General features: G+C 42.9%; 1 protein-coding gene across 2 annotated transcripts in view; it reads left to right on the top strand.

Annotated features, from left to right (window-relative positions):
- Positions 1-13,745, top strand: part of PXDNL (peroxidasin like) — a 344,128-nt gene that overhangs the window by 214,086 nt on the left and 116,297 nt on the right. For both annotated transcript variants that reach the window (XM_090039946.1, XM_090039947.1), the window contains exons 8-10: positions 2,881-2,998; positions 10,886-11,055; positions 12,161-12,430. In XM_090039946.1, coding sequence (XP_089896072.1) covers positions 2,881-2,998; positions 10,886-11,055; positions 12,161-12,430 — 558 coding nt within the window. The remainder of the gene's footprint in view (positions 1-2,880; positions 2,999-10,885; positions 11,056-12,160; positions 12,431-13,745) is intronic.

Below are 13,745 nucleotides of genomic sequence, written 5' to 3'. Positions count from 1 at the left end.
AAACTCACAGCTGCTTCTTGTGGTCATGCTGCAGAAGGCGGTGTCTCTCTGGTGCGTCTCCCATGGTGTTGCTCACTGCTTTCTGCAGGGCTTGGGTCCCTAGGGCTAGAGGCTCCTCTGAGACTCTAGTCTGGCGAGCAAGCTCCTATTCTGCTTGCTTTGTTCCTGCTGAGGCAAGTTGTATCCAGGCTCCACAATCCGTCAGCTGTGGTCCTAGGTCTCTCTCACTTCTGTGCTGGTGTGAGGTGCACACTTGCAGGCAGGCTTTACTTCCTGACACACTGGCTAATCTGCATCCAGCACAAATTGGTAAACCAGGTTGGACGTGGTGCCTGGGGTCTGCGCTGCTGCTGGCCCTGTAGGCACACCTCGGGCCACACCTTGCTCCTGATCTCTGGCAGGGGTGCCTCTTGGGGTCTCTCCACTTTGACATCATTTGGGGTATTCCCCTGCGATAGGCCCACTCGAACATAGATAGCATTGCTGGTCTTGGCTGATCTAGGTTGACTTCTGAGGCTCAAACCAGTAGTGTCTAGAATCCTCCAAAATATGAGGATTGAATTTGTTCATATTAAATATATCTTACTTGGGTAGCAATTTAAAAAAAAATACATTTGTCTAAATAAATTGCATGTGGGAATCTTTCTATGGGGTGTGGCTGAGCTGATTTGGTTAAACAATTAAAATGAACTGCAGGTTTGTTGGCAATGGCGAAAGCTACAGAAAACACTACCATTACTATGAAAGTTCTGAAGTCTATCTGAACAGCTGCCCCTTCTAAATTTTAATTGATAGGGGAAACCTTTAATCAAAAACTCAATTATGTTCAAATTAAATTAATGGAAAATGTTAGGTGATTATCAGTGAAGTCTAATTTAATGTTACTCTACTACTGTGTGTTTTTTATGGTAGATTAAGGTGATAAGTTATCCGCGTTTTATCATAGGAGATTTAAAGTATGTGCTGTTTCAGTAGTTTGTCAGGACATTATTAACATGTTAATTAAAATTTCTACCTCCAAAGCATCTTCTTTTAGCCACCTTCCTCCTACAAATATAAAACTCAGAAAGGGACTATGACTTTCTACAATTTTAAACTTTTCAAACTGTGTTGGAAGAAGATATCACAGCCACATAAAAGTGAAGATAGATTTCTTAAGATGAGCCTGATGGTCATTAATTAGTAATTCAATATGCCATAATTCTGTACTATACCCTTGGTGGACAATAATACTGGTGTAATGAAATTCTTGTTAAGCCAATGAGTGTTTACTATAATAGATGTAGAATCGATCATCACCTGAGGCTGAACTTGATGTTGCTATATCGACTAATAGAACTTCTATGTTTCTTGAGTGCAAATTAGAGCTTGTTGAAAAATGAACTTAGCAAAAAATAACAGTCAAAAAGATTTTATAGAATGGCATTTCTAGAAAAGCACTATTTTGGGAGAACCGAAATATGATCAATGTGATAGATATGATAAATAGTTATTATAGTTTAGCTTGGATTATAGGATGGAACTTCCTTAATATGGGGGGGTGGCTAAACATTGAAACTAGTTACCCAAAGAGGTTATGGACTCTCCATCCTTGCACATTTTACCATGATTCTACCTACAGCAGGGAGTTCAACTGCATGACCTCCTGAGGTTCCCTCCTGCCCTACTTTTCTACGATTCTGTTAAATGAAATTTTCAACTTGATAGCCGTCTCTCTCAAAGTAAAATGACAAGATCATTGCCAGTGGGCACATGGGGAAACTCAGTCTATTTTTTCCTGGCATATTTTCTTCCCAGGCTGGTAGCATTTTCTCCATAGTTACTATAAAAGGCTTGATTTTATAAAATATACAAACAAAAGTATGCCTGAACAGATTCACAGAATAGGAAATATACCAGCCACATTCTAATCATGCATGCAGTAGTTTGATTATGTAAGTGACTTTATAGAATGTAGACACATTTTAAAAGCTTTTTCTTTGAGAGATCGTTCCAATGCACCTTCCAGTGTATGTGCATGTGTGCTGGCTTTACATAGATGCTGTATCGAAAAAGAGTTATATTCCTGAAAAGTGATATTTTATCATTTAAAGTAATTAATAACTATGAAACATTACTTTTCTCACAAATATGCTTCTAGCTAGTCTTTACCGCTGAACTAAAAAATAAAGCATCATGACTGTGTAAAGAGGCTGGGAACCCCAGCTGCAGGTGGTCAGTAGAGAATAGCCTGCCTGGCCTGGGAGGTTTGGAGCTGGAAGGGATGACCACCAGCTAGTGAGGGTGGAACCACAAAGGCAGTTAAGAGCTGAGAGCTTCGGGAGGCAAGTGCTTGAGTGGGGAGAAGAGAGAGCAGCTGCTGTACTTAGAAGCCAAGAGCTAAAATTACCCTTCTCTTGGAAAGGACAAAAGATTTTGGGTGGTTTGTGTTGTTTTGTGAAGAATATAGCTGGCCTAAGAAACTGAGAACAGTGCTGACCAACCTGCTTACACTGACCTTAAAGTACCACGGAGCATTTAAAAATGCTAAAAATAAAGCAGCAAATAGTACTATAAAAAGTAAATTATTAAAGTATAGTAGTAATAAAATATAAAACATACTATATTTTAGTTTGTTAGGCAGCATTAATTTAATTAATGACTTAAATTTTATGAATTATTTGCCAGCTTCCTTTTAGAACACATGTGCACGTTAGGTCAGATGCTTACCGTACGTTGTGACATTTCCCCAACAAAATCTTTGGTCACATTTAGAGATCGTGATGAAGATGTATAAATTACGTTTATAATATAAAATGTATATTTTCTACTAGAAGTCATTATAAAACATTTTTCTACCCAGTGGTTGTTTTCTTTCTACCTTTTTTTCTTTCCTTGCAGAGAGACCTCGTATTACCTCAGAGCCTCGAGATGCAGACGTGACCCCAGGGAATACAGTTTACTTTACCTGCAAAGCAGAAGGAAATCCTAAACCCAAGATAATTTGGATACATAACAAGTAAATACTAAATAATATTTGCATGTGTGTATGAGTTTAACTTCAAGTGCTGATTATTATTAATCCCTTGGCTATTATATTGGTACTGTCTGCACATGTCTGTAAACAAAACATTTTCTAATCTAATTTAATCAGCAGGAGGCTGACTTTGAAAACGCAACCCAATTCTTTGAACACAGAGAAAGCAACCCAATTCTTTATCAGGGAAATGCATAGAGAAGGAAAGGGAAAGCATATTTTATTTGTTCACCTTAATAGGCTTAGTCAGTTTCCAAAGTGAAGGGAAACGTCAAGATTTATTAAAAAGGCCCCTCCCCTTGCATTTCCGATCAGAAATCCACTTTCCCGTGAATAAGGGACAGTGTGTACAAATAACAAACATATTTTAATAAAGTATTTTCCTTTTATAATTTCTCAGGCCTATTTTTTTACTTTTTTCTTTTGAGTAGAAGTTTATGTTCAATAATAGATTATTTTTTAAATAACTGGGATGCAGTATTAAAGATATACTGACCAATACAGTATTCAGTATTGACAACTTAAGAAACTAGTTCCATTCCAGCCTGCAATCAGAAATCAACAGGATTTAAATAAATGTGTAAACTTAAGAACATACCTGCACTTGAACAGATACTCAAACACTTTTCCTGAACAAGGCCTCAATGTACACTTGACCAGAAAATAAGAGACCTGAGAAATTATACAAGGAAAAATATTTGATTCAAAAGCCAAAGGTTACTAAACAACAAACACAGTCTTGTCTGTAACAAAATTTATGAGCTAAAAAGGAGAAAGGGTAAATAGTTAACCAAAAATTACTCACATTACATATATTGTTCTTATTTAAGATAATGAACTCATGTTTCACAACAACTTTTTACTCTCGGTTGAAACGTGAATGCTGTTTTTTCACCGGTTAACCTCTAAATACAATTATGTGTAGCAGGTTTGCCTTTTGGAGCTTGTGTTCAGTCCCAGGCTTGAAATCTCGCTGTTTTGATTGGTGGAGCTCATCCCCCAGTCAGGAGGCAGCAAGAGGAGTTCAGTCACGCCCCTTTCCTGAGGAGTTTGTGTCCTCCCTGCCCCCGCTTCAGAGTCATGAGTTGCAGGGAAAAGAGGATTTCCACAGGGGAGGGAGTTCCCCACAGTTAGTTAAGGGCTCCTGAAAGGGGAGGTCCCACTGAAAGGGCCCACCTAAAATGACCAGCTTCTTTATAGGGCTTGGGAAAAGCCCCAGGGCATTGTGGTTTCCCCTCGGGATTGAGTTTAATGTTGGGGTTTATCTGTTTCAGATCAGATACTTACCTGTATGTGGAGCACTGTTATAAGGTTTTATGTCATTTATGCAGAGGGTATCGTTTATGTTACTGGTTTAGATAGCTTATAAATATATATATATATATATATATATATATATATATATATATACACACATACACATTGTACATATGTTTACATCCATGTTCCTTTCTCTTGTGATAAGTTAATGTAAATAAATGTGTATATAGTTAAGTCCCCTGATTGTCCTGGCCTGGTTGTATAGGGACGGAGGGAAACTGAGTGGTCTGCAGTTCCCACCCCACAGCTCTGCCAACTAACAATCCACTTCAACTGGAGAAGGGGAGTATATACCCAAGTTATCTGGGCTACATATGTTTAAAAAAAAAAAAACAATTCTGGAGCTCACCAGCATATCAGTACAGCTCCTGTCAGGGATCTGGCCAGATTCCCTGCTTACACAGGGGGTCCAGAGCCTAGGAAGTGAGTGTTGCTGGTATCCTCCCTTTCCCTTCTCCCACTCTGTAAATTCAGCAGCAAGAGAAAAGTGGGGATGAGTGGCAGTGCTCAGCCCCTGCTGTCATGCAGCTCTGGTGCCCAGGAGCTGAGTGCTGCTGCTTCTCCCCTCTTTCCCCCCTGCCTCTGAATTCAGGAGGGGATTGTAGGGAAGGGCAAACAGGAATGGTGCTTGCCCCTTGGCCTCTGTAGCTTCATGAAAGCAATAGCCTTGGCCAGGCTCTGTGAAATCAGAGAGCTCACAACACATGCTGTAGCTGTGCTGACATACTGATGAACTCAGAAAACTCACTGTGCTTATAGCTGGCAATCGGAGTGGTGACCATGCTACCAAATCCCCCTGGTTCCACCCCTACCAGTAGCCAGGAAATAGGTCTTGCATTGGATTCATAGGCCCGTATCCCTTTTCTCTCTAAAAAGAAGAAGAAAGGGTTTCTGAGATCGAACAACACAGGCAGGCAATAAAAAGAAGGGCTTAAATCTCAATTCTGTGTTCAGTGGCTGTGTCCAGAGCTTCCTTCTTGTGAGCGTTTTTTTCTCTGTTAAGCGTAAAGTTATTTTGTTAGCCATGAGCAGCACAGGTGTTTCATTTTAAAGTGTTTATAAACCACCCAGGCTGCCACGGGTGCCCTCTGCACTGATTGTAGGAACTGAACCTGGCTGGTTACTGGCCCCTATCTGAAGCCCAAGAATATAAAATAAATAAATGCACTGAAATATTAGAATCTTAAGAAGGTACCTGACCTGGGCATGTATTCACCAGACTGCTATTTTGAAATATGAGACTAAAAAAATGTGATCATCCTTGAGGCCAAACATCTAACACTATTCTCCAAAATCTGTATTTATAAATAATTTATCCAAAACATCTGCTGTTGATTGATGAGCAGTGTAACTAACATTATTCTCATTTAGAAAGGTCCTAAACTACAGTACTTTGATACTATAAGCAAAGTAACAAAAGAGTGCATTTAAAAATCATATTGCTGCTTTGAATTATTTGATCTCTTTGGGCACATCCACCCATCCAGGCACGTGTGCTTGCAGCAGCTCAAATAGGAGTGGCAGAAATTTGAGCTGGGGATTTTTGCCTCAGCACACATGCCCGGACATGCGCTTTGGTCTGGGGCAAGTTATGCCACTTGGGGCAAAATAAGCTTAACCAGCTCCTCCTGGAGCTGCAGCCAGGGGGAGCTACAGCTTGTGGCTAGCGCCTGCTCTGGCCCCAGCAATATAAAAAGCTGCCCTGACAAGTAGCTCAGAGCTACTCACTCTCAGGAGCTTCTGGGGCCTGGCCAATTGGTATATGGGGACACTACTTCTTGTGCCAGCTGGACTGCGGAAGCAACCTTACCTGAGAGTTCCCTCTACCCTCTACTCACTGCAAGAGTCTGGCAGTGGGGGCTGCTGTCTGGCTGTGACCTGCTGCCCCATGTGACAGGATGAGGCCCCAAGGGTGTGCACCTGCCACACCTGAATGGGGACTGCACTCCACTGCAGAGGCATCTTCATCTCTGGGCCAGCTTCCAGTGGGCTGTGGCTACTCAGTTGGCCTTTGTGTGGCACTAGTGCCATGTGTGCCCCATGCCTGGCCATGTGGGCAGCTATCACCTGAAAGATGTTCTCAGTGTCATGGCCTGCTTTGAACTGTCAAAGCATATCCTCCTGACCCCAAGTAGCCACTTCCAGCTGGGTTCTGTGTGCCAGCCCTGAGCAGGCTTCTCTGCCTGGGTCCTGCCACATACTCATTTGCAGGAATTTTGGTGTTCCTTAGTGAAAAACTGCAAAAGCACTGATAAAAGCCCAAATTCACTCTTTAAAATACTCCAAATTCCATGTTCTTCCATAATTAAGATAAAAGACTCTTTTATATATATATATATATATTTATATATATATATATGTGTGTGTGTGTATATATATAGTGAGAGAGAGAGCAATCAGTTGGGCAATGTTTTATTAATATATTTGCCATTTTAAAGCCATTGGGAAGCCTATTAGTATCTGTAACATGATAAAACAAATTCTAAATATCTATATGTTTCGATATTTGCTCTGGGTTTTCTTATCATAGAACAATTGGAACTCCCCCCGACCCTACATAGTTGGATGGGTCAAAAATTGGCTGATGAGGCGCATCCAGAGAGTCGTGGTGGACAGGTCATACTCGACCTGGTGGGATGTGAATAGTGGGGTCCCACAGGGCTCGGTCCTCGGGCCGACACTGTTCAACATCTTCATCATCTACTTGGATGACGGGGTGGAAAACATGTTGTCCAAGTTTGCCAATGACACCAAGATGTGGGGAGAGGTAGGCACGCTCGAAGGGAGAGAGAGGCTGCAATTAGATTTAGACAGATTACAGAAGTGGGTGGATGGTAATAGGATGGGCTTCAGTGTAGATAAATGCAGGGTGCTGCACCTGGGCAGCAGAAATCCACAGCATACATACAAGCTGAGGACCTCCCCACTTGAGAGCAAAGAGCAGAAAGGGATCTTGGAGTCATTATTGACTCCAAGATGAACATGAGCCAACAATGCCAGACCTCAGCCAGCAAAGCCAACCGCACCTTGTCGTGCATCCAAAGATGCATCTCAAGCCGGCCCAGAGAGGTGATACTCCCTCTCTACGCAACTTTGATCTGGCCTCAAGTGAAGTACTGAATCCAGTTCTGGGCACCGCTCTTTAAGAAGGATGTAGCCTGCCTTGAGAGGGTTCAGAGGAGGGCCACCCACTTGGTTGGATGGCAACAGGGCAAGCCCTATGAGGAGAGGTTGAGGGACCTGAACCTGTTCTGCCTCAGCAAATGGAGGCTGAGGGGGGATTTAGTGGCTGCCTACAAACTCGTAAGGGGAGATCAACAGCAAATAGGAAGGGTCCTATTCCCCCCAGCAGCACCTGGGGTGATGAGGAACAATGGTGAGAAGCTGCTGGAGAATAGGTTCAGGTCAGATATTAGGAGGCACTATTTCACTGTTAGGATAGCTAGGATCTGGAACCAACTTCCTAGGGAGTGTTCTGTGCAGGGGGGGCTCCTTGCTCCTACCTTGCTTCTACCTTGCGTAAATTCAAAAAGAGGTTGGATGATCACCTGTCTGGGGTCGTATGATCCCAGCGTGTGCTCCGGCCAGTGGCAGAGGGTTAGACTAGATGATCTGTTTAGGTCCCTGCTGACCCCTAACTACTATGAAACCCCTTCACTATATAGGATGTGGGGACAGCTACCTCTGCAGCCACAGCTCCTGCCAGCTGGTCTCAGTCTATCTGACAGCTGGCCACACTGGGAGTGTGATGGGTGATGTGGGGTTTGCAGGAGAGCGGTGGAAAAGGGTGTGGGGGGATTTGGCTGGAGGGATGTGGGGGAACATAGGGTGTGTAGGGAGGTGTAGCTGGATTGTGGGGGAATTGTGGGCATAGGGGGACTGGATTGGGGGAGCTGCTCAGGAGGGGTGCTTCCCTTGTGCCTCCACAGGCTGCAGCCCCCCCTGCACAGAACATGAACTGCCTCCCCACAGGGCCCACATGCCCCTCTGCAGGGTCTATGCCCTACCACACACAGTCCCTGCCCTGTAGCAGCAGCCACTGGGGTGCTGGGAGCCTTTCCTGGCATAGCCCTCCTGCGGCACGAGGCAGTGTGTCTCGTCCCCAGGCACCTGTCGCTGTCTGTGCCACATCACATAGGCCAGCTCAGATTGGCATGGGGCTGTGCACCTTCAGGCAGCTCTGGGGAACTTGGGTTGTCACCTGGGGTCCTGCACCATGTGCTGTGCCAGGACAGGTCCTGCATGGACAGGCCCCGCATGCTGTTGGACCAGGCCAGTTCCATGCACGCAGGACTCAGCCTGGCATGAAACGCAGTCCCCACAAATGGCGCAGGGCTCTGGGTGACAGCTGGAGTTGGTTTTTTTTTTGATACCTGGATATCCAGGTTTTTTTGTTCCCAGCGTGCCTCGTGCCACCTCTCAAACTACTTTGGAAAGAAAATAGTATATTTGTTTATGAACAAGAAGTCCTTTTTTAAATACATAGGGGGCAAAAAGAAGGTACTGGGTAACGTGGGGCCCCTGCAAGACGCGCTAGGAAATTTGGTCATCACACCAGATAACAAAGCTAACCTATTTAATGACTTCATTGCCTACATTTTCCTGAGCAGGGACCAGATCACCCCCCCCCACACTGGGCCTCCCTCGGGCCCCAGGGGGGGTGCACCTAGGCCAAGGGTCAGTGAGGATCTAGTCAGGGAACTTCTGGAAGGACTGGATGTATTTAAATCAGCTGGTCTGGACGATCTCCACCCCAGAGTGCTGAGGGAATTAGCTGAGGTCATTGTGGGACCCGTGGCATGACTTTACAAGCACTCCTGGTGCTCTGGTGTGGTGCCAGAGGACTGGAAGAGGGCCAGTGTAGCTCCCATTTTAAAAAAGGGGAGGAAAGAAGACACGGAAAACTATAGGCCTGTTAGTCTTACCTCAATCCTGGGTAAGCTTTTTGAGAGAATTATTCCGGCACATGTCCACGAGGGGCCAGCAGGGTAGATTATGCTTAGGGGCAACCGACACGGGTTCATTAGAGGCAGGTCCTGTCAGATCAACCTGGTGGCCTTCTACAACCAGATCCCTAAATCCTTAGATGCAGGGGTAGCAGTGGATATAGTCTTCCTGGACTTCCAGAAGGCTTTCAACACTGTCTCTCACCCTACTTCACGGTCAGGGCGGCTAGGATCTGGAACCAACTTCCAAGCGAAGTGGTGCTGGCTCCTACCCTGGGGGTCTTTAAGATGAGACTTGTCAAACACCTTGCTGGGGTTGTTTGACCCCACTACTCTTTCCTGCCATAGCAGGGGGTCGGACTTGATGATCTGCTCAGGTCCCTTCCAACCCTACTAACTAACTATGAAACTATGATGTAAGAAGGGTAAGATTTAGATATGCCCATAACTATTTCTTGCCTTAAAAATAAGGCATAGTAATAATTTAAAGTGCTTGGTTTTGTTATGATAAGTCAAGTTGTCACAATAACCTTAGCTGTGTTTAAAACTTTTTTTTAAGTTCCTCTTTAATTTAGCTATATCTGAAGCTTTTTGAAAAAATATATGCCACCATCCAAAAGCAAACTTTTCCACATGAGTCATCCAGTGAGTTTATGCTGCTTATATCATAGCCTTACTTTGAAGCCCAGCAGGGAAGTTGCTTCTGAAGAAACAATCTAGTTACTGACGATCTGTTTTGTTTTGCTTTCTTGCAAACCTGTAGTAGCCAGAGTAGAAGGATAATCATTTCAAACACTGTAGAGCCTTAGAATAATAGAATCCACAGTATTTTAATTAGCCTACGCAAACTAAAGTTTAATTTAGTGAAGACTCTTTGCAAGTTGCTTTTATATTGAAACTGTCACAGTATATCAGTCAACAGAACAAATGAAGAAATTATGCTCTGAGCAAACAATGCTGTTACCCTAAGGAATCAAAGGACTGCACTGCTGCTCTGCAATCTTAAACCCAGCATGATAACAATAACATTAACAGACGATTGATCATTTAAAAAGCAAACCAAAAAGCCCTTATTATATGCTGGACTTGCAGTATTTAGCTACAGTCCTCAGTGGCATGTAGATATTTCACAGTTCATCCAAGGACACTTTACTCATCAGTGTTACATTTAAAAAAGAGATAAAGATGGGGAGAAGAGGCCACAGTAGCATAAATTGAGTGAGAGCCTTAACAAGATTCATCCCTTCAAGAAACTGATAGTCATAATCTCTCACTGACTTCATATGGAGATGTAGCACCTCACAGGATTGGCCCAAGAATTAGAAGCTAAATATTGTATTTAAATATATCCCCAGCCTCATTCATTTTCCTCCAGCCTCAGTCAGCGATCATTCCAATTAAATAATATGTGAGCAGTTCTAGCATTTATAGTAAGTACATCTCTTTATGCTCAGGCTGTGATCTGTATAGTTTTCTGTAGGGTTTTTCTATATATTCACTGTATGTTCTTTCTGTGTATTTACAATAAAGTATTTAAAAAATAATAAATGTTTTCTAATATGTTCAAGATGGCCAAATTGTTAGAGTTCATCTCTGTTTTCAGCCAGTCATTGGATATGGAAGATGACAGGCGGCTGAATTTGCTCGATGATGGAACCCTCATGATCCAAAACACCAGAGAATCAGACCAAGGTGTATATCAGTGCATGGCCAAGAACGTGGCAGGAGAAGCCAAGACGCACAGTGCTTTCCTCAGATATTCCAGCATTCCAAGTAAGGTCTTTCTGCTTGTTTGTGTTAGGGGTCAGCATGGAAGCGTGCCTTTCATTTACTTGAATATAAATGTCTTACGTAATCAGGTTCCACAAATATTTTAAAATTGCCTGTTTGCAATTTAGTAATTATTATTCAGAGTTTGTATAATTTCCTTCTTATTTATTTGTATTCTGATATCTAGGCCCCTATTTATTTTGGATTGTTCAAGCTTAAAAAATGAATGGTAATCCCTTCCTGGGAGAACTCAACATGTAGTGTTTAAGAGGTGGGATAAAAAGTTAGTGTTTACCTTTTCTGAGGTAAGCAGAGACATGAAGACACATTTTACCTTAGGTAGCACACATGTCGGCCTGTAAGGTGCCTTGACATAGCTGATGCCATTTTTTTTTGAACAAACACCATGAGCTATAAGCAAAATGAGCAGAGAGGCAGATATGGGACTTGAACCTTCAGTCTTTTTTGAGTTTTAAGGAAGGTTCTTAAGCAGAAGATGATCCTTCTTCAGGTGTTTGACCTTTTGGCCCTGAGAACCAAATAAATGGCATGGGGCCAGTTTGCAGGCCAGTTCAGGCCCCGTGTGCCAAGACAGAACTTTACACTACCATTGCCTGGCCCCGCCACACCTGGATTGTGGCCTTGGCTGGGCCCTGCACACCAGGCCCCTGCACCACTCCCATGCATACTGCGATCAGACCCTGCAGCCCTACACTGTCCCCACAGGCCAGGACGTGCCCCGCTACTACCCACACCCAGCCTCTCATGCCAGGATTGGTCCCTGGGATTCTTCACACCAGGACTGGGCCCCACACCAGCATGCATGGTTCAGTCTAATGCTGTGGGGCACTCTATCCAACCTGCAGGGCTCCCTACAAGTTTGCAAATTCCACAGCAGGGAAGCGGTGCCACCACTCCCCTTCTACCAAATTTTTGCACCTATGGGGACACCCACAGGCTAGCTGACAGGGCTGGGGGCCAGAGCTCACCTGCAGGGCAAGGTTAGCCACTTGAGTCAAATGGTGGCATTCCAGTAATGTTTATACAGATGGAAATTAACACAGTTTTCCATATTGTTTTGTTTTCTGTTTCCCCTACCCCGTACCAGCCAAGCCCAGTTTTATAATTCAGCCCCAGAACACAGAAGTCTTAGTTGGTACCAGCACCACTTTGGAATGCATGGCCATAGGCCATCCTCAACCTCGTATCAGCTGGTCCAGAGAAAATGGAGACTCACTGGATGAATCCAGGTACATTGTCACTTCTGGAGGAGGACTTTTCATACAGAACGTGACACTGCAAGACCACGGTCAGTTTATCTGCCATGCTAGTAATAATCAGGACTCTATTCAAGCATCAGCAAAGATTATTGTCCAAGGTAAGTAGAACAAGACAGAGCTGATAAAAATTACATGGGCAAGCTCAAGATATAGTTTTCATGTTGTCTTCGTTAAAATACAACATGAAAACTAAAAACTGGTTTGATCTAAAAATACAGGCTTTATTGTTGTTTTGCAGTGTGTTGCTTAGGCCTGTAGTCAAATTCTATCTTGGATATGTATGAATCTAAAACTTATTAATTTCAGTAGTAGTTGTGTATATATATCTAAGGACAGGATTTAACATTTAGGAGTTAGTTAATAGAATTCTATATTAATATTTCAAGTACTCAAATTTTATTAATGACACTGGACTGAATTAATCACTGGCATACCAAAACTCCATTGACTTCAGTAGAGTTCCACAAGGGATGAATGATACCCATTGTTATTCATTTATTTATATAAAGGGATATTTAAGCAGGGTGAATATGCTGGGAAGGTCCACATTGTACAAAACAGCTGGGCTTAAACTAGCCCAAGTATTTTAAGACATCAGTTAGTTTTCCTTCATCACTATATTTGAGTTAACTTTGGTCAAACTAGAGGGTTGGTTTTAATACTTTACAGCTCAATAAGCAGTGGGACGAATAATTTTGTAGTGCTTTAAATAAGTAGTTGTATGACCCACCGGTTTTGAATATAAGAAACCAAAATATTCTTTCTCTAATATGTAAGAAATATAGCTTGATTGAGATTTTTTTTTCTGTTTTCTTCCTCAAAGCTATGCATGTGATCAGGTATGTGTTGTAAATGTGGGCATATCTGAAGGAATTGCTAAGGCTAAGCTGAATCAAATAAATTTGCTTTGCATCTGTTTCTGAGAATGATTACTTCTGTGGTGATTCAGTGTTCCCATTCAGCACTTTCACAAATAATTTGCAAATAGAAAAAAAAAAGATAAATTATTCAATATGAATTTGTACCCTTCTCTATTCCAGACCTTTGGCATGCTCTGTTGTAACCTTCTGTAGTTCTCTTTATTAGATAATCAGACATCAAAGAGATGAGCATAATATAAAGAGATAGATTGTTCCAAGTTATTTCCTGCAGTCAGGAACCCTCCTTCCCCTCCCCCTCCCCCTCAACCCATGCTCAGTAGCTCTGTCTCAGTCAGTAGCAAAATAAAGATGTCCTAGGAAGTCATTGTCACAGAGGGAGATGCAGTGCCTCAGGTGTTCTTTTCGAGCTCTGATGGTCTGTCTGTAGACTTTGAACTATGCTCTGTATTCACTGGGAAGTCAATGCAGAGTGCCGAGCATTGGTGCAATATGTTTTTGGTAACCTATATCTAAACCTCCTATTTAGGTGGTC

This window comes from Crocodylus siamensis, chromosome 3 (genome assembly GCF_052110815.1).
Source record: "Crocodylus siamensis isolate JL-2025a chromosome 3, ASM5211081v1, whole genome shotgun sequence".
Lineage (NCBI taxonomy): Eukaryota > Metazoa > Chordata > Crocodylia > Crocodylidae > Crocodylus > Crocodylus siamensis.
The sequence above is the reverse complement of the archived record's forward strand: the minus strand, read 5'-3'. Positions and strand labels throughout refer to the sequence as shown.